Genomic DNA, 25,938 nt, shown 5'->3' with positions numbered 1-25,938 from the left:
AGACACACAGACAGACACACACACACACACAGACACACAGACAGACACACACACAGACACACAGACACACACACACACACAGACACACACAGACACACACAGACACACAGACACAGCAGATTACACACGTGTTGTCACAGGGACCATTCTCATCCAGCACCAACCCTGACCTGACCACCACTCTTCTGCGTGGCAGAAAACTCTCCCAAGCAGCACGACAGCCACCAGCCCTTCCCAAGTGACACCAAAACCCCAGGATCACAGGGATTCGGTTTATTGCTCCGCTATGAACCCCTCGGCAGACAGTACCCAGCCAGCCCTCCCGACGCGGGATGCAGCCGCCCGGAGGTACCAGGAGTATTTTGGCCATGCAGGGGTGGGGGGGGCAGCAAGTACCGGGCTCTTCGTCCCGTCCCGAGGCGTGGGGAGCGCAGCATCTCCGGGGGGATGCCCGGGGGGTCGGGGGGTGGGCTCAGCGCTGCCTGTGCCGGGCGGAGGGGACGCATGCGCCCGGCTCCCCCCCGTCTGTGCCCCCCCGGCCTCGCCGCAGGAAACCGGCTGGCGGCCGCGGACCGGCGCCGGGGGAGGCGAGGGGTTAACCGGGGTGGGGGCATCCCGGGCCGAGAGGTGTGAATTCCGCCCGCTCCCCCTCCTCCATCCCTCCGCACACCCACCTCCCCCCCCCCCCCCTCCATCCCTGCCGCTAATAAGAGCGGCCGGCGCGGGCTGGGGGGAGCCACAGCGGCGGCTCCTCCTCGCTGCAATCCCCGGCGCTTTTAGCTGCCCTTTGAAGTCGGAGAGGGAGAAAGAGGGAGGGAGGGAACGAGCGTCTGGAGCTGCTGCTCCTGCTGTTCCCCGCCGCTACCGCCCGGCCCCGGAGCATCTCCCGGTCCCGGAGCATCGCCCCGCCCGGCCCCGCCGCCTCCAGGTACGGCCCGGCCCGGCCCCGCGGGGGTTTCGCCCCTCGGCCCCTTCCCCGAGCCCCCGTCCCTCTCCTGCCCGCCGCCGCTCCGGCATCCCCCTCCGGGTTCCCTCCGGTACCGGCTCGGCGATGCCTGTCGGCGACATCCCTCCCCCGCTTCTTTAATTTTTCTTCTATTCAAACACGCAGCTCTGAGCGACTCTAGGATAAACTCGGAGCGAGCTCTGTTATTGGCTTCGAGTCAGAAGTGTCTGGAAGCCTTAATGAAAACCAAGTGTAAGGCAAGTCTCAGCCACCTGTCCCCGGGATCCCCGGCCAAGCGCTCTGGGCTCCCATTAATCAATGGATCTGCCTCTTGGAAAGTGGCTTGTGCATGCTGGACCTCTACCCTGGGGGGATTGCAGAGCGGAGCTGGGGACCTGGAAGCCCCTCTGCTGATTTCTCTAAGGCAGATATTGAAGCTGGGCTGGTATTGCCGGCAGTTCTGCATTTCCAAAACTCTTTCAAGAGCCCTTGCAAGAAGAAAAAGGGGTAGGCAAGAAGCTCTTTATGCTGCGGGTCTGCAGTCCTGCCCCCTCTCCCCAGGACCATCAACCTCTCCCAGCTCCCTGCTTCCCAAAGATACAGCCTAGTTACTTTCCAAGGGAAATTATCTTAGGGGAGAATATTTTCTTTTTCTCTTTGTTACAGACATGAGCTGCTTTGATTGCCTGGAAGCATGATTTCCTGAAACCTGCTCCTTTCTGGCTCTTGCAGTGAGGTTCACAATAAAATGTATTGTGGTTTTGAGCTGAGTTTTATTTAAGAAAATGCCATTCTGGGTTACTCCCTTTCATGAGGCAGAAGGAGAAAGAGATGAAAGGCTGACACTTGGGACACTTCATTTCTGCTCTTTAATTGTGGGTGATTTCTTTTCCCTAAGAACAGGCTTCTGCCTTGGGAATTGGCTGGGAATTAGAGTGGAACAAATGAAAAAAAGAAAAATAATGACTGTTAGTTGCATTTTGTTGATGAAGCCTTTAATCTCGCTCTTCTAGGAGCAGCTCTTCAAGCAGTGATAGTTAAATGCACTGTTTTTATGGATTCAGGGACACTTCTTGTTACTTGCTGCCTCTTGTGCAATGCTTGCTTTGGCATAAGGTTTCCAAGATGAGCTGGGAGCCTCGTCTGGCACTGGTGGTATCAGGTGCAGCTACTGGGAACCAGTGCAAAGCTGTGGTTTGGAAGACAGCAGCTGAGATGGGATGTGAACCTGGACCACGTTAATGCTTCTGCTAATTAAATATAATTTCAGGATCGAGCCCTTGCAGTTGCACTGGTGGTTGGTGTCACTTAAGTGCTGGAGAAGACACATTCTGTAGCCCAAGCTGCAGAGCAGCTCCTGCTCCCCCCAGGCAGTGGGGCTGGATGGAATTTTTGCTCAGCAAGGTGTTTGGTTGCTTTCTAGGATGGAGACATCTAAGTGGAGGTGGAGCAGCATCTCCATCAGTGCCCAGTCCCAGCTGAAAGGCATCCTGGTCCTTCTCCTGGTGGGCAACGTTGCCCTTGTGATTGCTCAGGTAAATGCATTGCCTTGCTGGGAAGGGGGGGTTTGGGCTGTGTCTGAGTGTGGTGTCTGGGGTGGGGGACCCCTGGGATTTGCAGAGCTGGTTTGTGCATCCATCAGGTCTCTGGCAAGTTGGGGATGTAGGATTTGGCTTAGTGCTTGGGATTTGGGCTTAGCCTAAGTGGTACCTTTGGTGGCTGACAGTGTGCACAGCTCATTGCTACCGTTTGCCCTCTGATCCATGGTCACACTGCTGCCTGCCAGGGGGGAGAGCTGGGGGGGTCAGGGACCCTCCTGAAGTGATAACACATGGGCTCCTCCATCTTCCTAGCAGCCACTGCTTTCCTTTCCTACTTCAGAGTGGTTTTGCAAGAGTTGCCTCCAGCTTTCAGTGAAGCTTTTGGCTGCAATCAGCTCTCCAGCTCCCTGAATTCACTGTAGAGCAAGAGTCAGAGAGCACCAAAAGGCTTGGAGGGTTTAGGGTTATTTGGGAGCTCGGTTTTGCCAACTGAGTGAAACAATGAACACTTCCTTTCCTGAGGAATCCCAAATATTGCCGTTTCATTCCAATTTGTAATGAAAACACAATTGGAAAAACACAGGGTTTCTTGAAAGATGGAAATCTCAGACTTGACCTTGGATGGAGGAGGAGGAAACACAAGGTTTGCTCAGGGCAGGCTGGGCAGGGGATGCCCTCAGTCCACCCGTGGATCCACCACGTGGATGTTGACCCCCCCTTCTCTCCCCTCCTGCCTGGTGCTGCAAGCAGGACTTGGCACAGACCTCCAACAGCCTGGAGGAAGGGGCAGATGTCACTGCATACTGGTGGGGTGAGTGGACCAAGTGGACAGCGTGCACCAGGACCTGTGGGGGAGGTGTCAAGTCCCAGGAGAGGCACTGCCTGCGGCAGAGGTAGGGGACCTGCCTGCTGGGGTGGGGGGACCTCCACTTGGCCCAGAAAGTCACCACTTGGTCGATAACACAGGTGGAAAGGGGTTGTTTGGGTTTGGAAAAGCTTGTGCAGCAGGTGAGTCCCGTGCCCTGGACACCCTTGCCAAGCTATTCCCGTGCTGGCCCTGATGTTCCTTCCTCCTGTGGGGACTGGTGCAGATGATGGGCAGCAGATGTAGTGTCAGCCCATTCTCAGACTTCTGGACACAGCAGTGAGGACACTGTGGTGTGGGGTTGGTTGGGGACCCACTGATCCAAAGTGCTCTGTGCATGGCTGTGTGCTTTGCACCTTGCAAACCTTGTCCCCAGGCCCTGGTCCCCGTGATACCTCCTAGGATGCTGTAATAAGAACAGTGGATGCTGCAGGTACAGAGACAGAGACACCTTTGCTATCAGCTCCAGTGAATCCATGCTAGATCTCTGTGTTACATGTTACATGTTGTTACATGGAGCAGGGGACAAATATTTTGGAAAAAAGGGGAAAAGAAGGGTTTCTGACACCTGTCTAACCATCATTTCTTTATTCAGAAGAAAGTCAGTGAGTGGGCTGGCTAATAAAACTTGCACTGGGACATCCAAAAGATACCAGCTCTGCAAAGTACAAGTAAGGACACCCTTTTTTCTCGTTAGGAACACTTGATGCCAGCTGTGGAAAATCTTGCTGTTTTCTCCTGAGGGCATTTCTGAGCCCCTTTTGTCCTGTAGCTGTCACCCCGTTGTCCCTCCAAGCACCTGGAATTCCCTTCTTTGGTGCCTTTTTCCTGCACTGGGGGGGAATAAAACCCAGTGGGTGGGTCTTGCTCCATCTTCCCTTGGGGATTCCCTGGCTGTCCCTGCAGTGGGAGGAGGAGGATGTGGTTCTGGATGGGGCAGGCAATGGAAAGGCTCCTTGCAGCTGGTTGAGCTGTGCCAGAAACCTTTCCCGCATTTTGTTTTCATCAGGATATTAATGTATCCCATTCTAGGAGTGTCCTGCAAATGGAAGGAGCTTTCGAGAGGAGCAGTGTTCATCATTTAACTCCCATGTGTATAATGGCAGAACGTATCAATGGAAACCTTTATATCCTGGTAACAAGACATTCTTTGTGTGTTTCATAATGCTTAGCCAAAATATTTTGATAGTTATGATGCTATAGCCTGCAGGAAGGCTCCTCCTCTGCTGTTTTAAAGTGATTTTTCAGAGACACAATCAGCTGTCTCCCAAGTTCAAAGGCATGTTTTGCAGCTGCAGGATAGCTTAAAAAGAAAACAAAAACATGAATTTATGGCTCTAGCCTGGGTTGGTCACAGCTCCTGAGGACCAGCAAGGCTGGAGGAGGATGGTGAGAGCGTGGGGTGAGGGACTGTGCTGGCAGGGAGAGTCTGGCTCACCCTGACAAGTGTCCTTGGAGCTGGGGCCATTGCTGGCTGTGCTGCATTTCAGTGACATTTGCTCTCTCCTACACCCTGGGTGTGCTCTGTCAAATGTCCCCAGGATGCTTGCAGTTGGTTTGGTCCTCTGGGCTGAGCAGTGCAGAACTGCAAAAATCACCTAGGAGGCAGAGAACGAGATTTTTATTTAATATTTAGGCACCTTACTCCCATCAAAATCAACCATGTAACAAAAATCATGGCCAATTTCTAGAGCTATTGGGAACCCAGGACCCTCTTGAGGAGGAGGCTCCTGAGCTCTGGTTCTTCAGCTTTATAAAGCCTAAAAATAGAGATGGCATCTAATACAATTTTCTTATTTTGGGGGTCTCTGTCCATACCCAAGAACAATTATGCTTCACGAAGTTATTTATTGCCTCCTTTTATGTCAGCCAAGCCCCTGTCTTTCCATCCTCCTCAGCAGGCTCAGTGTGGTAGAACTTGGTCCACATCAGGCTGGTTATCTGTAGCTACCTGGCTGCTTTTGTCCCTTTCCTATGGCCAGGGGACAATTTCTTTCCACCTCTTTGCTCTTCCAGATGATTCACCAGAATAGCTACAGGGAACTGGTTTGGTTTTTAGCGGGCGTTCCCGTGGCTCCTGGGGGGTTTTCAGGATAATGTTTTGACTCTGATGCTTGGGCTTTCAGGGCAGTGGGTGTATGCCTGGAGTTCAGTGCTGAGCATTGGGGTTCTGATGCAAATAGGAATTTGCCATTTGCTTCTTTCTGGGGAGATGATGAAATCTGGGACTCCTGGGCCAGTGGGTGCAGCCAGCCTGGAGAAAGAAAAGGGTGAATCAATTCCAGTGTGGGTGAATGTCAATGGGAAAGTTCTTGTGTTTTAAAGTTTTGAATACAGCCTTCCTCGGGCATGTATTTCCATATTTATAACACCATGTGTGTCAGTTTAACTCCTGTATTACCTGTTGCTGTGTGAACACGTGCATGTTTTTGTGTCCCTGTATCACTGCTGCAAGTCCTTGCACAGAGGAGTGGCTGTGTCACACCAGCAGTGTCCCTGAGCTGGTGTTGGTGACACTGCTGATGTCCCCAGCTGCATCTCCTCCTGGGCTGGCTGTGCAAAGGTTTGGAGCAGTGGGCTCACCCTGTCAGAAGTGCAATCTCCTGTCCGGCCCCAAACACAAGAGATGGCAGGTTCTGACCCACTGGCTGCTGTGCAATTGTGCTGTTGCTGCTGTTGTTGAGCTTGGCAGAGCTTCGTTGACATTGGTAGGATGCAAGTTTTTGTGTTTCTGCTGTTTTGAATAAATCTTTATATCCTCTCCCCTCAGATGACTATGTTCACATTTCTAGCAAGCCCTGTGACCTCCATTGCACCACTGTGGATGGTCAGAGACAATTAATGGTTCAGGCTCGGGATGGAACATCCTGCAAATACACTGATTTCCGAGGGGTTTGCGTGTCTGGAAAATGTGAGGTTGTTAAACATTATAGCAAAAATTTTGTTAGTAGCATTCAGACAATTACGATGGGTGCGATGGTTGCCTGACCCTCAGTCCTCTCTTTGGGCATTTTTGTAGCCCATTGGCTGTGATGGCATCCTCTTCTCCACCCACACCTTGGATAAATGTGGAGTTTGCCAAGGAGATGGGAGCAGCTGCACTCACGTAACCGGCAGCTACCGGAAAGGAAACTCCCATCTTGGTAAGATGACTTTTTTTGGGCTTTATTTGTACACTGAAATATGTTTATTTTTTTTTTGGTTTGTTTTCTTAAATTGCTTTCAGCTCTTACCAACAGTTTTGCTCCACTTTTCCCTGTGTGTTCTACGTGGGTTAATGCCACTTGTAAATCTGGGCAGGAAAAATCTTTCCAGAAAATGGGTATTTTTTGCCTGGTGCTTCCCAGAAGCCTGAGGTCTCTGGTGCTGAATGGTGCAGAAGGGTTGTGTAAGAGGCTGGTGTCTGTCCTAGTCTTCTTTCTCATGACCCAGTTAGACCAGCAACAAATGGTTTGTAATAACAGGAAGCGAGGATGTTTTGAAAGAGCAGGATTTCCAATATTAGTGTGATACAAAGCAACAGAACCTACGTGTCCTAAATATAGCAATCCAACTGGGGAATAATGCTTAATGCTCTCTGAGGAGCTGTTTAGGATGGAGCAGGCTGCAGACACTTTGGTGGCCTTAGGAGGATGTGTTCCATCACTGCCCTAGGGGAGCTGGAGGACAAACCAGTTGTCATCTCTTAGTGGGTTTGGGGAAACCTGGCTAGCACAGGGCTCAGTGCTGAGCCACAGGACAGATTCTCTCCCTGTTGAAGCAATCTTCAGAGATCTTTTCTTGCACTATTTTAGATAAATGTGATATTTGTGTATACGAGGGTTGCATCCCTCCACACACTCCCCCTTTGCCCCCCTTAGCTGTGTTTTTCCAGCATAAACCAGGATACATAATTTTCTTTTCTGTTAAAAGAAAACTGTGATACACCTTTTCTTTTCTGTAAGGTAAGGTCCTGTTTGCAGCCTCACAGTTAGCACCGTTAGTTTTGGGGTTTTTTTCTCTCAAATCCATAGCTCCTTAAAACTAATTTTGGATCAGGGTCACTGTGTTTGCTCTGCTGCAGTATTGACTACCCGGTGTTTTCATTCAGCCTGTTTGTTACAAAGTTCCTTTCATTAATCTGTAGTTTCCCACAGGCTATTCCCTGGTAACACACATTCCTGCTGGAGCAAGGGATATTCAGATAGTGGAGCGGAAAAAATCTGCAGATGTTCTGGGTGTGTATAACCTCTTGGTACTTCCCTAGAATGCATCCCCTCTGCTAATGCTTTTTCCACTGTGAAGCTGAATGTCATTTTCTTGCAGGCATGAGCTAAATCCAGAGTCAGTGTAAATCCCAGCCCCGCTGCCTAAGCCAGGATGTTTCTGCTCTCAGAGAAGGCAGTCGGAGCACCTGGGCTGCAGAGTCCCCACTTTGGTTGCTTTAATGCAGAAATTGTTGGTCAATATCCTCACTGCCTCAGTGTGGGGTGACAAACACATCGTGGTGTGACACACAAACACATCCTGGTGGCTCACAGCCAGCCAAGTGACTTCACCTCTCTTGCTGATCCCCTTGCTCTTCTCCCACTCAGGGAATGTGCAATGGCCATGGGACAAAAGGGAGATGTGACCTGTGTGGCCTTGCTCAAGTGTTGGTGGCTCCACCATCCAGATCCGGATGGAGATGGTGGAGAAGCTCAGGAGGAGCAGGGGAAAGTCTGGACTTGCCCAAGAGAAGCACATTTGCTTCCATCACACTCTGCTGCCTCAGAGGCTCGTGGCCATATGCAGGGAAGATTGAGTGAAAAAGCCCTGATTTAGTAGCCCAGTTCCTGGGCTCTGAGTGACCTCTTCTTGGGCCACTGCTGGGGCAGGTGGCATCAGCTCAGGGCTCCCCAGGAGGCCACTCCTGCTGCTGCTGGCCACTGACAGCTTGATGGAGCTTGAACTGGTCACACTGGGCGAGTAGCAAAAGGGTGAGAAGAGATGAGAGGTAGTGATAAACCCCATCCCCAGGAGCTTGCAATGTCAAGGGACACATGGCCTGGAACTCTGGGCACATCTTCCCATGGTGGGTGCTGGAAATAGGAGACAAGTGCATGGTGTTGTGGGGGAAACTCTTCTTTTCTCACTGTGACACTGGATTAACTGTGGAATAACAGGACATCCCCTGACTGAGCCCATGGGAAGGTTGCACACCCCTGCCCCTCATGCCATGGCACTGATTTCTCCTCTCTCTCTTTGCAGCTGTGGCTGATGAAGCTGGGTATTATTTCTTCAACGGGAACTACAAAGTTGACAGCCCCAAAAACTTCAACATTGCAGGCACAGTGTTCAAGTACCGCAGACCCATGGATGTTTACGAGACGGGCATCGAGTACATCGTGGCACAAGGACCAACGAACCAGGGCCTGAACATCATGGTGTGTGCTTGGACTCTGCAAGTTTGCCAGGCTGGGGGTGATGGGGAAGGGAAAATCTCTGTAGGATCAATGTGGGGACAGAGTTCTGACATCATTTCCCAGCTTTCCTGGGCAGCGGGAGCAGCCTCTGTGCCCAGCTCCTTGCACAAACCCATTTTATTTGGGTCTGCTCTCAGCTGCTGGCAGGGCTGTGAGGAAGGAGTGTGGGCTTGGTAACCCCTCTTTCTGCAGGGAGAAGATGCTTCAGGTACTGTGGAAGGGATTTCTTTTCCATTCCTTGGCATCTTTATCCCAGTTACTTGGCAGGAAAAGTAATAATAAGAGATAGGGGCAGATAGCTTAGAGAAGTGCACGAAAGTTGAGCCCCAGTTCTTTCCTGAAAGCAAACCACCTAAAATCAGACGTATGAAGAAGTGGTATTCAAGTTTTCTTCCCTGTCATCTTCCATGTAGCCTTGGGCAACTCTGGAAGGGAAAGGGAGGGCTGCTTGGGTGCTTCCTTGGACCAGTAAAAGAAGTTGTAGTGTATCAGCAATGGGGTTTAGCAGCTGAAGGGCAGTGTGTGTGAGCTCATCATTCCCCATAACACCACAGAACAGGGGCTTGCAAGTGATGGTCACTAACTTCTGACTTCTGAAGTGGTTCTCCAGGTCCTCGGTTGCTCAGCAGCAGAGGTGACCTGCAGCTCCCAGTCCCTGAGCTAATCCCCAGGGCAGCACTGCCAAAAAATCCTTGGGAAATGGTGCTGAGCTCCAGTTGTAAGAAGCTGGCAATACAGTGGAAAGCAGATTGGAAAGAGCAAAGTAGATGCTCACCAACTATCAAGTTCAAGCTGAATCATAAGCTTTGAATGTCATACACTTGCTGTGTCCCCTGATAATTTAATTTGTTTGCTAGGTCTGGAATCAAAATGGCAAGAATCCATCCATCACATTTGAATACACCCTCCTGAGGAAGCCACACTCAAAAAATCTGCAGCCCATCTACTACACCTTCTCTGAGTCAGATAGTGAAGAAAGCAGAGAGTTTGATGGAGATGTGCCATTGGGTTTTATCCAGCACAATGCAACCTATTTTGGGAAAATCTCCAGGGAAAGGATGGACTTGGAGAACCAGGTGTTTGGGAGGCAGGACACGGACGAAGATTTAAACTTGAGCAAAGGTCAGGAAACCAATGAGGTCTATGAAAGAGCAGAAACAATTGACTGTGAGCCAAAACTGAAGGGCAAACAACCCCAAGGTAAGGAGGAGACTTGGGCCTCACTGTTCTGCTTCTCAGAGCTCTTGTTGAGAAATGCTCTGTTCCTACCTCTGGTGATTCTGCTGGGTTGTTTTTTTGGAAACCTCAGAAAGTTCTTTAAAATGTCTCTGCTCATAAATCCTCTTTGCCCTTCAGGTTCTGGTTTCTGGTGGGTGGGGGGGCAGCCACGGGTAAGGTCTCCCTGCCAATGCCCCTGCTGTGCTTTGCCTCATGCCAAGGAGAGGAGGGAGCCCTGGGTGCACAGAGGTCCCTGTCACAGCTTCCATCCCCTCCCACCTCTCCCCAGCCCCCAGCAGCCTCCTTCCCACTCCAGTCCTTGCAGCATCCCACCACCAAACTGCCTCGAGTGCTTTCCCAGCATGGCTGCATGGGCTCTGGGGCCAGGAAGACACCTTCCTTCCTGACCTCTGCTATTGCTTGGGACAGTGCTGGCAGCTGCTGAGCTCTCCTCTGGCTATGTGGCAGCAGGATGAGACCCACAGAGGTGCACACTCTTCCCAAAGGGTTACGACCCCAGGAGATTCCCCTTTCCCAAGACCCCAGCTCCTGCCTTTAGGCTCCCAGGTGGCTGCTCAGGCTCTGATGTGCTCCTGCTGCTCCGGGGCTGCTTTTGCCTCCCAGCCTGGAATGCATTTTGTGGTTGTCACTGGTGTTGTTTCCCCCTGTTGGCTCCAATCTAGATCCAAACGTAACCAGCTCTACTTACCAGACAGACCATGACGACAGAGACTTGGACTCCAGGTTCAGCTCCAGGGAATTCCTCTCTGAGAATGCCATCACAGACAAGCTGCGGGAGAAGACCTCGGACTCCAAGGAGCTGGTGCTCAACATGACCATGAACAGCATCTTTGCCCAGGGAGACCCAATTAACACTGTAGGCTCACACATTGACAGCCTGTACGTCGACTACGAGGACACAGATGGCATTGTGACCTACAGCATTAACAGCACTTACATGGAGCTGAGCAAAGGTGCCAACACGTCTGCAGAGACTCCCTTTTCAAATGCCACTGTCACCGTGACCAGCCCTCAAGGGAACAGAACCCACAAAGCAAGGTAAGAGACACATCTTTAGCTATAGCTGATCCTATTAATTGCTGATCTCAGCTCATAGGAACCCCCTGCTTGGTGCAGACCCCATTGCATGGTTTCTACCTGCTTGGGAGGTCAGAAGGTAAGTGGGGGTGGGATAAGGTATGTGAAAGCTTTCTGTTGGGGGTTAATTTGGAAGGAAGGGCCAGAAGCTTGGGAGCAGAAAGTCAAGAGAGCATCTAAGGAAGAGGAGAACTCAGCTGCCCTCCTTGGTGGGGCTGCTGTCCAGTCCATGCTGATGTCTGTCAGCTTCTGCATTGCTCCCTGCCTGTCGTAGCTCATTATCAGAGCTGAGGCCAGAAAGAAGCCTCTTCCTTTTGCCTGCTCTTGACATCCTGCTCTGATTCCCCAGGCCCTTTCTTCTGAGTTCTGATGCAGCAGAAGTTGGTCCTGGCCCCTTTTTACCCCCTCTGTTGACTGCCACCCACTGTCCTGCCCACTAGTGTTGACCAGCACATGGTCCCAGCAGCTCTCAGGCATGGTCCTGCCAGCTTGGCTGCTGCTGGAGAGCCCGGGCAGGACAAGCAGGAGCTCTTCTGTAGGGCCTGCAGCACAGCCTGGCTCTGCTGCCACGAGGGATGCAGTTGGGCACTGCTCTGACAAGGATCTCAAAAGCTCTGCAGTGGCAGCTCATCACTTGATATCCAGGCTGTCACTTCAGGATCCCTTGACTGGCTGGTTTGGAGCAGAAATGTTAGAAAAAGGGAAGGTGGGGAAAAAAATTAAAAAAAAAAAAAAAAAAGAAAAGAAAGGAAAAAAGGTTAATCTATTTTTAACAGCAGAATTCATCCAGGCGAGGATGGGCTGGGTGGAAGGGAGTCTCAGGATAGTGCTTATCTATGAGTCTGTGTCTAGGATTTGTCTGTGGTTGTATTTGCTGTATTTATCCAGAGCTTGTACCAGATTATGCTAAAAGAAAATGTCTGTGCAGCCAAGTGTATCAACAAACTTCTTAATGAGAAAAAACATTAGAACTTTGCCAAGGGCTTGAGTCTAGCATCTCTTCTCATGGCTTGGGAACTTTCCTTCAGCTGCTGAAGCAGAGGGCTGCCCTGTCCCTGGGGGATGCCCTGGTCCCCACCACCCTCTCTGTGTGCCCTTGCCTGGCACCCTGTACCCACACCTCTCCCAGTGAAGTTTAATGCTTCCCCAGCTCTGGGCCATACAGGAACCTCTATGTGCTGTACACTTAGAGCAGCTTAGCTCCTTCTGGATGGGCACAAACCATTGTCAGTGGCTCCAGGGAAGTTTTTCTGGTACTAAAAAACTCTGTGCCCTCTCCGTGGCTGTCTTTCTATTGAAGACACAGGGCAGGGATTTAAACCCCTTCCTGCAGGGGACCCATCCTTACCATTTGTTTCCCTCCACTCTTCCCTTAGTGGTTCTGCTGCATTCCCTCCTATTCCCTGCCTTTATTGCTTCCCACTACTTCTTATTTATTAGAACCATGGGATTGTTTTGGTTGGAAAACTTCAGATCATCCAGTGCAAATGTTAGTCAAGCACTGAGCCATGGCAGGGTGCTGGAGCCTGATTTGGGGGCTGGAATTGTTCCTCCAGGAGAGTGGGGAATGGTGAGGGATCCCCATCCTTGGAAATGGGCAAACCTGGACTGTGAGACCCAGTATCTCACAGGGCTGAGGCTAGTTCGGGTCAGGAGCTTGGACCTCAGACCTCCCACAGGCTCAGTTTGGGATGGGCAGTGGCTTTTTTTGCTCATTTTCATTCCTTGTCAGTGAACAAAGAGGGGAGGATCACCTCTCTGCAAAGTGTAACCAGGCAGCCTGTACCCCTGGGGTGGGATTGGGGAGAGGGGGAGCATTTTATTTTTTTCTAAACTGCTGTAGTTCTCGGTATGGATGAAGTTACCAGCATGGGGTGTTGTATTTCCTCTCTGGAAAAATTCCCACTATCACAGGAATTGAGGGATGGCTCTTCCTCTCCTGGAGCAATCAGGCTTTCTGGGCAGACCCAGGCACTCTGTGTCCTTCATCCCCCTGCCACGTGCAGCCAGGGCTGGTCCTGCAACAGGAGTTAGGAGTTACTTCTTTTGCTTAAAAATAAAAGCTGAAATAGAACACAGGAATGTGAGCTCAGGGACCCTGGATATTGATCTGTGGTGTCTGTGTGCACTTGTTAGGATTATTCTTCTGCTCCAGGGACTGTATTGGGAAGATGGGTAGCCCAGACCTGAGCTTGGGGTAAGGGAATGGTACTAATTTTTGGTGCAGTTGCTTGTTTGATAAGCAGAAGCAGAATGCAGGCAGGGAAAAAATACTTGATTCTTCTTACAAAGCTCATAATGAAGAAGAAAAAAAAAAAAAGAGGAAAAGCCCCACCAGCTTAGTAGGACAATGTGCTGCTGTTTGCATTTAGAGGAGAACAAAATGACAGTTTTGTCTTTGCTTGAAATGGTCAGAGTTAGGCACTGGCCTATGACCAAATGTCTGATATTTTCTGGGAAGAACTTGTCCCTGTGACCTCATTATATGTAGAAGAAGCTCTTCATTTAGGACTATGTACATTCAAGAGACACTGCTGAAAGATTTTCTGTCCTCAGATGTAGCACAAAGCTTATTTGGAAGCTTATCTTCTCCTTTCAAAGGAGAGAAGTCCAAGCCCCAGGATAACCTTTTTTTGATCTTTTTTTCCCTCTCTTTTTTTTTTTTTTTTTTTTTTTTTGGTGCCCCTGAGAGCAGGGTATAGATTGGAATATTTAGGTAATACCCTGGTTTCCAGGCAAAAAAAAAAAAAAAAAAAAAAGTACAAAACCCAGATGTAGGCTATGTTTTAATGGATCTGACTGAAAACTGTCATCTTGTGAGCCCTCTCCTGGCTGGGGCACAGCCGGCAGCACCGCCAGCAGCTGGGCTCGGGGGCTGCTGGGTCCCTGGGGGAAGCTGTTCTGGCAAGATAAAGCACTATTTATAGTGAGCTGAGGCTGCTATTTTTCCTCAGAAAATAGTCATATTCATTTCGGTTCCATTTCGAAGGCAGGAAGTGACCGTTTGCCAAACTGACAGAGCAAAATCAACAGGGAAAATGAGATTTTGTTGTTTTTAATCCTGCCGGAGGCTCAGTGCTGGCGGTGGAAGGAGGGTGGGTCCGAAAGGAAGCGGCCGGATTCTCAACAGTGTCCTTTTAAAGGTTGATTTGATAGACTCGGACCTCCACTTTTCCTTAGGAACAACTAAATAAGGCATTTTCAGAGCTTCTGCTGCCTAGAAATCATACAAGCTGCATTATCTCGCCAGGCCAGAGACAACTGGATGTCAGGATCCGACCTTGTACGCTATTTCAGTGTAGCCGTTTCAAGGGTTTTGAACAAAGGTATGAGAGGAGAATTGAAGCCTTTTGTTGTAAAGGTGCAGTATCCCTGACGTGTTCCAAACCTTTCAGCATGCACTGAACTGGGAGAAGCTGTTATCCTTGCTTTGACAAATGCTTTTTTTTTTTTTTTTTTTTTAACACCAGGCTGCCTCCCTTAACTCCTCTCCCGATTGGCATTCTGTCTTTGAGCCCAGCGTGGGTCTCAGAGATGCAAATTACCTAAAAATAAACCCAACCAAGAGTGGCAAAAGCGGCCTTGGTGTTTAAAAGCAAAGTGTGAACTGAGAAGCAAAGCTGAGGAGCTCCTGAGCCAGGTGGAGGCTTTCAGAAAGAGTGAGCAGCCAGGAGCTCTGCCCGGGGTGCCCGGCCCTGGAGGCACCAGGGAGGAGATACTGCACCTTTAGTCACTGTATGCCCAGGGCCAGGTGTATTTGAGCAGAAAAAACCCCAACAAAACAAACAAACAAACAAAACAAAAAATTGCAAACTTTTGTTTAAATTCTGAACTGTTTCTACTTGTGGGTATTTTTATCCCATTCTCTCTATTTCTAGACAGTGGAAGCTCTGCCTCTAACCGGGCTGGGGATTCTACTTGGGGCTCAGGACAGGTATGTTGTGAAACAAACCAAACTGATTTAAAACAAACAAACAAACCCCAAAAAAATCAGAGAAAAAAAAAAAAAAACCAAAACCAAACCACAAACCCAACTGCCAAACCAAGCAAATCCCCTCCCAAACCCGAACCCAACTGAACTGCAGCCTGCTGGCAGATGTGTGTGTCTGACTTGGCCTATCACAGCTCGCCTTGTAAACGCCTTGTTTTGTTTTGTTTTGTTCTGTTTTTTGTTTGTTTTTTTGTTTTGTTTGCTTATCGCTAGAAACAGATTGAAGTTGTTAAGAAAGGGCCAAGGTGTGAGTGCTGCTGACATGTACAGGTGGAAGCTTTCCTCCCATGAACCCTGCAGCTCTACATGTACCACAGGTAGTTATAAGGAGCAGCCAAATTCTGCACAACTGCTGAAATCACCTGGTGTGTGAGTCACTTTTCTGTCTGTTAGGGATGGGAAGGACCTGAGGATGTGTAGGGGAGCTCGGCACCTCTGGAGCTGGTTTAGCACAACCCTGAACCTGCTCCAGCTGGGTGCACATGTGGGGAGAGGAGCTGGGGGTGCATGGTGTGCAGAGCCCACTCACCTTGTGGGTGCATCGGGGGTGTTGGTGCCCAGCATGTCCAAAATCCTGCAAGACTCTCCCCTGGGGAGCTCTGAATGTCACTTTTGTTTTCCAACACAGTGGGGGTGCACTGGGGTTCAGCAGGATCCTCAAACTTGTGCTGAGTCTCAGTATGTTGCCTTCTTAATTTTTTTTTTTTCCTTCCTCCCCTTTTTGACCGTTCAGAGGGGTTTGAAAAGCTCAGCTGCTTCCCCACAGTGTGAAATTGCGAAGACTGTTCAGCTCTGACAGGAAACGAAATAGCATTTGGCTTTTTGATTTGGTTTTGTTTCTCCCACTCTCTCTGCCCTGGAGCCTGATCTCAGCTGCAAGGGTGGAAGTCTGGAACAGTGACGTAGATGCCAGGGATCTCAAAACAGCCTGTATTATTTTTTGCATAAATTCCCCATTTCCCCCCCCCCCCCCCAAAAAAAAAAAAAAATCCTAAAGCCACTTGATCTCTCTCCTCTCCTTGGTTGGGATCCTGGCCCCTCCAAGCCCATCTCTCAGGATGGAGCAGACGTCTGGGTCGTGCGCTCGCCTGTGCCACTCCCAGGCATCCCTGAAAGAATCCAGATCCTGCCGTGCTTCTGGAATTGGAAAGAAAGAAAAAAGGGGGAGAGAGGAGATAGCAGTCTGGGGGACATCTCTCAAAAAAGCAGATGCAAGGATTTTATTTTTTTAAGCATTTGTTCTCGTCCAGTAGACACATGGCTGCAGCTTGCTGGCAGCAGAAGCTTTGCAAGCCATCGTTTTCCCCAGGATCTCATCAGCCACATGTTCTGGGACATTTTTGACTCCTTTGATCCCCTCTGAACAAATTTCCCCCTTGACAGGGCCAGTCTGCTCTGCCCTGGTTTGCAGTTAGCAGAGAGAGGTTTTCCTTAAATTTCTCTCTTCTCACTGCCTTTTCCTAATGACATATCGCAGAGAAGCGAGACCATGTCAAGAGCTGTAGATCTTTTTTTGGTTTCATGTAAACCATATGTTCCCGAGAGCTGCAATTCTTGTTACCTGTAGCCAGAGCAGCCTCCTGGTCCCCAGCCAGGTCCCAGAATGGATTTCACAACATTTACTCTGGCACTGGAGGCTGCAGTGGGGGGGGAGGGCTCTCTGACGACACTGGCTGCCTGTGCTTTCTGCGGGGGGAGCAGGAGGGGCAGGTGTCTCCTTGGAAAGCCCCCAGAAGCTTTTCCTTGGCTCAGGGTGCTGGGGGCACCCAGGCAGACACCTCTGTCTGTATAATGCATAGAGAGAGAGTGGGGGGATGGAGGAGGCTGGGGACTGTTTTCTCTCACCTCCACCCAGCAGCTCGGTGGGGTGGGAGCGGATGGCTTTGAGGCAGAGGGAGCTGCCGACCAGACTTGTTGCCCTGAGTGTTTCCTATAAAAACACGTTAGTCATATATTGATCTTGGTGGCAAGCCCTGGCAGGGTGGCCATGCCCACCTTCAGAGCTGGCCAAACTCAGCTGTGCTGCCTGTGTTGGCTGGATGGCTACCGAAGCCCAGCAGCATCCATCCCAAGGGCTGGACAGTCCAGCTCTCTGTTTGCCATTGGGATATGGAAAACACAGCCCTAAGAAAAAATAATGATAAGAAAAGAAAAAAAACAAAGAGTTTGGATGTCAAAGTCACCAAGCATCCTCTGTTGTGTGTGTGTGTTCTCTCTGACACCAGGAGTGCTGTCCACCTATGCTATGTGTGTTCGCTATGATGGGATCGAAGTGGACGATGCGTACTGTGATGCCATGACCCGTCCTGAGCCTGTCCATGAGTTCTGTGCTGGGAGAGAGTGCCAGCCAAGGTACCACCTCTGCAGGGTGCTCCTGGGGTGCTCTCTGCTTTCTCTGCCCTGCCCGGGGGAAGGGATTGGTGTGGATTTGGGGTGGGGGGCAGGAGGGATGGCCTGTGGCACTCCTGTCCCTCCTCTGGTTGTGTCTGCCTGGGATGCAGCAAGACTTTCCTCTGAGTGCTTCAGCTCAAGATGCTGGGTTAAAACTTCATAAATCCTGGCTGAGTTTGCAGCCAGGTCTCCCATCAGGTCCAGCTTCTAATGGTACCACAGGCATCCTGCTCAGCACATGGAGGAACAGAAGTGTGAACTGTGTGGAGGGGCTGTGCTTGCAAACTGTTCCTTAAATCCAGTCCCCTGGTTCCTTCAGCATCCTCAGCATGGCTGAGGTTTGCTTGTACCAGAGCTGGGGCAGAGGGAACTTGTCCTGGAAGTTCTTCAGAAGGTTTCCCTTCTGATGTGGCTCTTTAACCAAATAGTGTGACCCCAGTCCAGAGTAGGTAGGGGTAGGGGACACTCCTGTTGCAGGTTGGTGACAAGTGGTGTGTGTTGTGGCTCTGCAGGTAACAGCAGGGGTGGGCAGGACTGCAATGGACTCAGGCTGCAGAAAGGGCAAAGGGAGAAATAAAGGTGTCTGGGGCATCCCCTGCTATGGTGTCACTTGTGACAGGGGGTCCAGGGACCAGGATTGGCACCTGCACCCTGGAGAGCACTTGCTTTTGCCCCGGGTGAAGGAGGACAAGGGAGGGATGTACCTGCCCTTTGCAGTGTGAGGTCTCCTCCTGCCAGGGCAGGATGCAGTTGAGGCAAGAGAAGGGTGGGGAGATGGATGATGTTGCTGCTGGGACCAGACAATCTCTCTTTGCATTAACTTGGTAGTTTTTTAGCTCTGTTCATGCTTAGATTATCCCCCTGGTGTTCTATAAAGCTGTCCCTCCCCATAGCTGTGCTGTACCCACACCACGGGCTGGCACTGTGGGAGAGAAGAGCTGCTCTGTGACTGCAACACCAAGGAGCTGCCAGGAGCTCAGACAGCATCTGAGCACAGTCCCTGGCACTTAGGCAGAGGGGACACTGCTTGGGCTGGCAATGATTTGCCAAGAGGAATTGCTAAGAGAATGTTGTCTGATCTGGGTGGGAATTGACCTTGGTTTCATCTCCCTTCTGAATTTAGGTGGCATCTCTCAGTGTTGTCATCTCTCTGTGCAATTCTCCTGCTCTGAGAGCAGCAGCAGTGGGTGGCCACAAGGGCAGCTCCATGTCCAGAGGAGCTGTGAATTCTGATCCATTTAGATTTTTATATTTTCAGCTTATTATTTAACTCAGAATTGCTGTAATCATAGAATCACAGAATGCTTTGGTTTGGAAGGGACTTTAAAGACCTTCTAGGCCCAACCCCCCTGCCATGGGTAGGGACACCTTTCCCTATCCCAGGTTGTTCCCATCCAACCTGGCCTTCAACACTTCCAGGAATGGGGGGAATGTTCCTGTACTGTAAAAAGTCTTCACCTTTTCATGTCTTTTCCCTTGGCTCACAAGCTCTTGTAACATGAGGTCAGTAGTGGCAATGTCTGGGAGAAGATCCCAGCTCTCCCAGCCCCTCACATGAGGTTAGCAAAGTTAGATTGATGGTGCTTTGTGTGACATTATTGTTGGGTTTCCAAGGTGATGGATGCTCGTGTCCTCTCCTTGCTTCAGCTGGGGAGCTGCAGAAGAGAGAGATCAAAAAAGAGAGGTCAGCTTTGGGCAGAAAGTGTGGCAGAAAAGTGCAGGAAAGTGCAGAAAGTGTGGTGTGCTGGCAGACGTGGGGTGGCAGCCAGGGAGCTGAGTGCTGGTCTGTGCCTCACCGTGCTGGCATCTCCTTCCTCTTGGCATTCTGGATTTACCCCTCAGCCCTGCAGGGATGAGCTCAGCTCTCCTGGGTGAAACCACCAGACCTTAACACGTCCCATCCCACGGGAAAACCCCTGGTACTCTGGCAGCTCATTCCTATTCCATCCCCTCTCCCAAGCTGGGAAAGGGCAGGGGGTTCCCAGGGGATGCTCCCACCCTGCTCCAGCCGTGCTGGGTGCCACAGTTCTCTCTTCTTTGCAGGTGGGAGACGAGCAGCTGGAGCGAGTGTTCCCGAACCTGCGGGGAGGGCTTCCAGTTCCGCATCGTCCGCTGCTGGAAAATGATCTCCCCGGGCTTTGACAGCTCCGTCTACAGCGACCTCTGTGAGTCAGCAGACATCACCCGCCCCGATGAACGCAAGGTCTGCAAGAACCCAGCCTGTGGGCCCCAGTGGGAGATGTCTGAGTGGTCCGAGGTGAGTCCTGGCCTGTCCCGTGCTCCTCCGTTCCGTTTCCAACCCAAACTCATCCTTTGCCACTTGGAGACCCAGCCTTTTAGGGCCCTGGCTGCAGGGGGGACCAACATGCAGGAGTCAAATTTTTTTTTTGGCTAAAATGAAGTCTTTGGTTCCCTCCAGGGTGGGGAGGTCACTGCCATGGGTCCCCCATGGGTTTTGGCTACACACGAGTGGAGTGTGTGGCACTTGTGCCCTGGAGCCCACGTGCTCCTTGGCTCCCTGAAAGGGAGCAAATGTCATTCCTGGTCATTCCTGGTCATTCCTAAATCGAGCCCAGACCCCTTCTAAGCAAGAGCAGAGTGAGCTCTGGGCCAGCTGCCTGTGGGTGCAAACCTGCCCCGTGCTTTACACCAGGAGGGAGCAGACTCTTCCTCCCGGAGGCTGCCAGGAAGCTGCTGGGTGACAATTTAAAGATCTCCCTCCTTCTGCCAGCTGGGCTGCATCTTCTCCTTTGAGTCCGTGGAAGGGCTGGTGCATCCCCTGGTGCTGCAAGATGGGAAAAGGGAAATGGGAAAAGAAAAGGAAAAAGGGAAAAGGAAAGAAAAAAGGGAAAAGGAAAGGAAAAGGGAAAAGGAAGGGAAAAGGCACATTTTGGGGATCTGAGGATGAACATCTCAGTGCAGTGCATCCCAGCACTGGGCTGCTGACCCTTTTCCCAGCTTTCCACCCTGCACACATCAGTGTGTGTCTGTGGGGCTGTACTCACTCAAACCCAGATCTAATAATGTCACGGGGCTGCACGGTGCCAGGTTTATCCCCAGCAGAAAACTCTCAGCTGGGAGGCTGGAGGCAAAGAGGCTCCAAGGAGGAGGGAAGGAGCTGGCTGTCCCCAGGAGGGGGGCCAGGGGGATCTCACCTCCTCTCTAAGTGACAGCTGAAACCCCTCAGCTCTGAGCAGGCATTTTTTTGGTGCCTTGGGTTTTCACTTCTTGGCATCACCCAGCTGAGAGCTTGCACAGCACCCGGGCAGGATGCTCCCTCCTGTAGCTTAAACTGAATGCTGAGGGGGTTTTGGGGAAGAGGGGTGGGTGGTTTGGTGTTTTCATTTTTTTTTTTTTAGGGTCACCTATGCCTTGTCAGTGTGGATTTTTTTAGAGTTTCACGATAAAAATGTAAAAATAAAAAAGAAAAACAGCAAACCAAACCCACCCAGAGATGCTGATATGGTGGTTGGGGAAAGGGGGAATCCCTGCTGATGTTGTCCCTGCCCTGCAGTGCTCAGCCCGGTGTGGGGAGCGGAGCGTGGTGACCCGGGACATCCGCTGCTCGGAGGAGGAGAAGCTCTGTGATGCCAGCACCCGGCCCCTGGCTGAGAAGAACTGCACAGGACCCCCCTGTGACAGGCAGTGGACTGTCTCAGACTGGGGACCGGTGAGACCCCGAGGTGGCTGCTCCAGTGGCCACCGTGACCCAGGCTTACTCCTGTCTTTGGCACTGGGAGTTTTGGGTTTGGGTTCATCCTCCCTGGCAGCTCCCAGCCCCGACAGGACCCCCGGGCATCTGAGTCTGGAGATCTTCAGGGTTTCCAAAGGATTCAGCCCCTGATGCTTTCCTAGTCCAAAGGTCACCTCCTGGTGGTCTTGTCACTAGGACTTGCCCTGGGTGACCTGGTTTGGTGGTGTATGTGGGTGCTGGATGATCACAGAACAGGGATGAGCTGCTGGGTGGCTGATCCAGGATTCCAGTGGGCCCCAGGGCTTCCTGGCAGCTTTTCCCTGGGGGTCCTACCAAGGGATGGGATTCAGGAGGGCTTAAACCCCAAGAGAGGTCCTCAGTTGGTGTCAGCCCCCCCCCGTCTGTCTGTTTCACAATGTACCTTGACAGTGCTGATGCTCCATGCCCAGAAAATGAACTTTTCCACAATTTTTTTTTCTCCTTCTCCCTCTTACTCTTTCCCCCCCCAACCCCTCATGCCCCTTTTCCCTTCCTGCACAGCTCTGCTACGGAGAGACCCCAGCTATATCCCAAGCTATTTTTACCCTGTTTTTAATACATTAGCATCAGCTAAAAATAAGCTGTTTCCATGGCAGCAGTGGTGCTGTGCAACACCACCGGGGCTCTGCGAGAGCGGCCACGGAAGGGCTGGGGAGCACTTGCTGCCCCCCCCAGCTCTCTGGCAGTGCCCACCCGGCCCTTTGAAGGATGGGGAGGAATATTTGCAGCCATTTACATGGCCCCCTTTGCCTTGACTTCTTGGAGAACCCCCCCAGGGTTTCCTGCTCAGGGGACTTGACCCAAGAGATGCCAAGTTTTGCTCGGGACCAGCATGGGGTGGATTGGTTCCAGTGGGATATGCTGCAGGTTTTTGAAGCTGAGCCCTGAGGAGATCTCTGTGCTTTGGAAAGGTGGTGCTGGGGAGGTGGTTGAGCACCGTGGAGGTGTTTTGGACTCCATCCTGGGGATGGGGTGGTGGTGCCTGCCCCGTTGCTGACCTCCCCCCATGCCTGGTGTGGTTTCAGTGCAGCGGTGGCTGCGGGCAGGGCAGGATGATCCGGCACGTCTACTGCAAAACCAGTGATGGGAGAGTAGTGCCAGAGTCCCAGTGCAACCTGGAGACCAAGCCACTGGCCATCCATCCCTGTGGGGACAAGAACTGCCCCTCACACTGGCTGGCACAGGACTGGGAGCGGGTAAGTCCGACCCCACCCCAGGCTGGGGGGTGCTTGGAGCTGGAAGGGTTGGTTTTTTGAGGGGGGGAATGGCTTGTGGTGGGGTTGGACTGGGGGTCTCATTTGTCCTCATTCGTGTCCCTGCAGTGCAACACCACGTGTGGCAGAGGGGTGAAGAAGAGGATTGTGCTCTGCCTGGAGATTGTCAACGGGAAGATCAAGACCCGCAGCCCCGCTGACTGCGACCTCACCAAGAAGCCCATGGAGGAGACAACGTGCTTTGAGAGGCCGTGCTTCAAGTGGTACACAACCCCCTGGTCAGAGGTGAGTGGGGAAGGAGCCCAGGGCAGCTGGGGGGATCCGTGGAAGGGAGGGAAATTCCCTTCCTCAACACACACCTGCACTGAGCACACCAGGGCTCACACCACCAGCAAAATAACCCAAGGAGATGGGTGAAGCTCTGCAGCCCCCAAGGGAGCACCCAGGGGGGCTCTGTCCTGTGTGGCAGCTTGGGATAGAGCCTGCCCTGCTATGGTGCCATTGGGCTTTTTTTTTTTTCCCCCTTTTTTTTTTTTTCTTCTTCCACCCACTCCTTTAACCTGCAACCACTGATGGGGTGTGCAGAGGCAGGGGATGCAGAGGCAGGGGATGCAGAGGCAGGGGATGCAGAGGCAGGGGATGCAGTTTGCTCCAGCACCCTGCATGGTCTCCCAAGGCAGCCAGGGCTCAATGGCCATGGGAACAAGCTCAGCAAGGTGGGCAAGGAGCTGTGAAGGGCCCTAGCCAGCTCCCTGCAAGCTCTCCCTGAGGCAGCTCTCCTTGTCCATGCTCCAGGTGCCTCGTTTTGTTTAGTCTTGCACACCCTCATCACAGCCTATAATTAGCCCAAGCAGTGCTGCAAGCCCAGCCTGCAGAGGCATCCAAAGGGCAGTGAGTGCCAAGCCCTGGAGCAGCTCTGCAAACCCACACAGACGGGCTGGGGAGGGGGGTCCCATGGCCTTGGGGGGCTGCAGGACAGGAGCAGGGTATGGACAAAGCCATTCAGAGGGAGGATGACAGGGTCCAGGGGGTGGGAGCACAGCCAGGGATCTCTGGGCAGAGACTGAAAGCAAAGATGAAGCCAAGAGGCCAGTGGTGTAGGGCTGACCATGATGTTCAAGCAGGGGAAGAATTCACCCCCCCCTGCCCTGCCATCCCCACCAAGCCTGGCTTTTTCAGCAGGTCCTGGCTTAGCACAGCCCCCCCAGGACAGCAGGTTCTCTCCTCACCCCCTCTCTTTGTCCCCCAGTGCACAAAAACCTGTGGCATCGGCGTGAGGATGCGGGATGTGAAGTGCTACCAAGGGAAGGACATTGTCAGGGGCTGTGACCCACTGGTGAAACCAGTGGGCAAACAGACCTGTGACCTCCAGCCCTGCCCCACGGAGCCCCCGGGTGAGTCCCATTGCCAGCAGCACCTCCAGCATCTGGACTTCCACCAGCCCCCAGTTAGTCACCCAGGGAGGGGATATAAGGGGACAGCCCTCTCTCTGTGCCCAAGTAAAGGAGGTACCTCTGTTAAATCAAGGGAAGAGTTCAAAAGAATCATGCTCTGACCTTAAGATAAAAAGTAGAAAGCTTTAGAGAGCTGACTCAAGTGCTACTTCTGGGTGATTCCAGATAGAAAGTTTGGTCTGTGCCATTATTTTAATGATTTTCGGTCTCCAAATGTCCTGTGGGATTTGGTACTATCTCGTTATCTGACTCATCTGCTGGCTCAAAGCCCCTGTGATCTTTAGTGAACACATGGTTCTAATTCTTCAGTAGAATTTGGGAGTAAGGATGAGAACAAACCCAAAAAAAGCATGGAAATGGGAGAGAGATTTGGGACTGGCTTCTGGCTTGGCTCTGGCCCTGCTGTGTCCCCTCACTGGGATGCTGGATGGTGCTTGCAAGGTGCCTGCCCCAAGAACAGCCTGGTTTCATGTGTCTGGTGGATTCTGGTGGATTTTAAGCAAAAAAACCCTACCCTGAAAATGGATTTTAAGCGAAATATTGCTCTGAAGGGAGCTGGCAAAGTGTCATAGCAGTCTCTGTCCTCCTTTTTCTCTCTAGCAACTCACTTGCCCCAGACTCCTCCTGCAAGACTGTGGGATTCCCATTAACATTTTTTTGGACAGAAATTAAGTGGGGTGGCGTGGGGTGGGCTTCCCCTGTGCCCAGCATGGGTGTCCCTAAGCATGGGGACATCTCAGTGCCAGGCATCCTCGGGTCCAGCAGTCCTTGGGCAGCTTTTTCAGTGCTGGGACCAAAGGAAATTCCTCAGGCCAGGTGTGATGAAACAGGTCAACCTTCTCCTGCCTTTGTTTAGGATGACACTGCTATTCCTAAGGAAGCTCTGTGGTGTTTCCCAGGGGTTGGTCTGCTGGGTAGCAGGGGTGATCCCCCCAGCTGGGGGGATTTGCTGCGCAGCCGGTGGCGGTCGGGGACGGCTGCGAGCAGGGGGAGAACCAAGCTCATAACCTCGCCGTGGTTTGTTTTCCTTTTTCATCTCGGGGCCTTTTCTTACCCTAGATGACAGCTGCCAGGACCAGACAGGAACCAACTGTGCTCTGGCCATCAAAGTCAACCTCTGCAGCCACTGGTACTACAGCAAAGCCTGCTGCCGCTCCTGCCGCACACCCCACTCCTAGGGCCACCGCCTGCCAGGGCTGCTCCTGCCCCAGCCACCCCTCCCCAGACCACTTAGGGAGAGCCACGCATCCCCCAGATTGATGTTAGGAATGCTTTGGGGTTGGTTTGTGTTTTCCCAACGCTGCAGAACTACTATCCCTCTCCCGTGTGGAGGAGGGGGGGCTGCAGAGGTGTCCCCGCTGTACATTGGGAGCAGAGCTGTATATAAAGTCCTGTATATTTGATTCCCCCCACAACTGCAGACATGTGCATGTTGTTTCCCAAGGTCTTGGGGTTTGGGTTGTTGGTTTTGGTTTTTTTTTTCCTCTTTTCTTTCCTTTTTCGGGGTGGTGAGGGGATGGTATGAAGTCCAGTGCAAGTTTCTCCTTGCAAAAGGGGGTGAGTGCCTCTTAATTTATCCTTGGGACCTCTGTGGTCTCCTGAGCTGCATCTGATGTGGTGGAAAGCTGATTTTTGGTTGCTAAATGAATTCAAGCCCTTTTTCCTATTTTTTTTTTTTTTTTTTTTTTTTTTTTTGTAATATGTAGGTGTATACTTTTTCAGAGAATTTTATCTTATAATCAAATGTTAGTTCCATAGTCCTTACAAGCCCCCTGCCCCCTAATGCTGACATATTGTATATAATATGGAAACATAACTGCACTTTATATCACAAAAAAGACGTGCTCTTTTTTTAATATATTTGTTTACAGACAGTGAACTTTATCCGTATAATCATTAATTTGTACTCATATGTATATTTTAATAAAGTTGTCATATTTATGGTGGTATGTTGTTTTATTCTCCAGTTTGTAGTGGGCGGGTGCTGGGAACACTGGAGTCAGGGCAATGACCGTGCTGGTGCTGGGGAGGGGAGCAAACCAG

The 25,938-nt window shown here is 51.5% G+C and overlaps 1 protein-coding gene across 5 annotated transcripts; it reads left to right on the top strand.

Moving 5' to 3' along the window:
• The first annotated feature begins 731 nt into the window (after positions 1 to 731).
• Positions 732 to 25,844, top strand: ADAMTSL2 (ADAMTS like 2). 5 transcript variants are annotated; one of them, XM_071765802.1, is made up of 19 exons: positions 732 to 928; positions 2,370 to 2,481; positions 3,238 to 3,380; positions 3,948 to 4,023; positions 4,385 to 4,487; positions 6,123 to 6,268; positions 6,372 to 6,495; positions 7,489 to 7,569; positions 8,582 to 8,757; positions 9,654 to 9,996; positions 10,698 to 11,073; positions 15,317 to 15,420; positions 17,329 to 17,455; positions 19,538 to 19,751; positions 21,009 to 21,164; positions 22,253 to 22,423; positions 22,550 to 22,726; positions 23,691 to 23,835; positions 24,955 to 25,844. In XM_071765802.1, the coding sequence occupies exons 2-19, from the start codon at positions 2,371 to 2,373 to the stop codon at positions 25,071 to 25,073; spliced, it is 2,892 nt and encodes a 963-aa protein (XP_071621903.1). In that variant the 5' UTR covers positions 732 to 928; position 2,370; the 3' UTR covers positions 25,074 to 25,844. The 5 variants fall into 5 exon arrangements, with proteins under 5 accessions (XP_071621903.1, XP_071621904.1, XP_071621902.1 ...); XM_071765803.1 differs by having other exon boundaries at positions 1,112 to 2,481; positions 9,654 to 9,918; XM_071765801.1 differs by having other exon boundaries at positions 1,112 to 2,481.
• The last annotated feature ends 94 nt before the right edge of the window (positions 25,845 to 25,938 follow it).

The sequence above is a fragment of the Heliangelus exortis genome, chromosome 22, assembly GCF_036169615.1.
Source record: "Heliangelus exortis chromosome 22, bHelExo1.hap1, whole genome shotgun sequence".
Classification (NCBI taxonomy): domain Eukaryota; kingdom Metazoa; phylum Chordata; class Aves; order Apodiformes; family Trochilidae; genus Heliangelus; species Heliangelus exortis.
The sequence above is the reverse complement of the archived record's forward strand: the minus strand, read 5'-3'. Positions and strand labels throughout refer to the sequence as shown.

Bases quoted from the DNA above. Each gene is read 5' to 3' on its own strand.
- ADAMTSL2 (XM_071765802.1), top strand. From the start codon at position 2,371: ATGGAGACATCTAAGTGGAGGTGGAGCAGCATCTCCATCAGTGCCCAG. The intron at 11,074-15,316 runs GTAAGAGACACA...GCTTATCGCTAG, and splicing joins AACAGAACCCACAAAGCAAG to AAACAGATTGAAGTTGTTAA. The intron at 23,836-24,954 runs GTGAGTCCCATT...TTCTTACCCTAG, and splicing joins CTGCCCCACGGAGCCCCCGG to ATGACAGCTGCCAGGACCAG.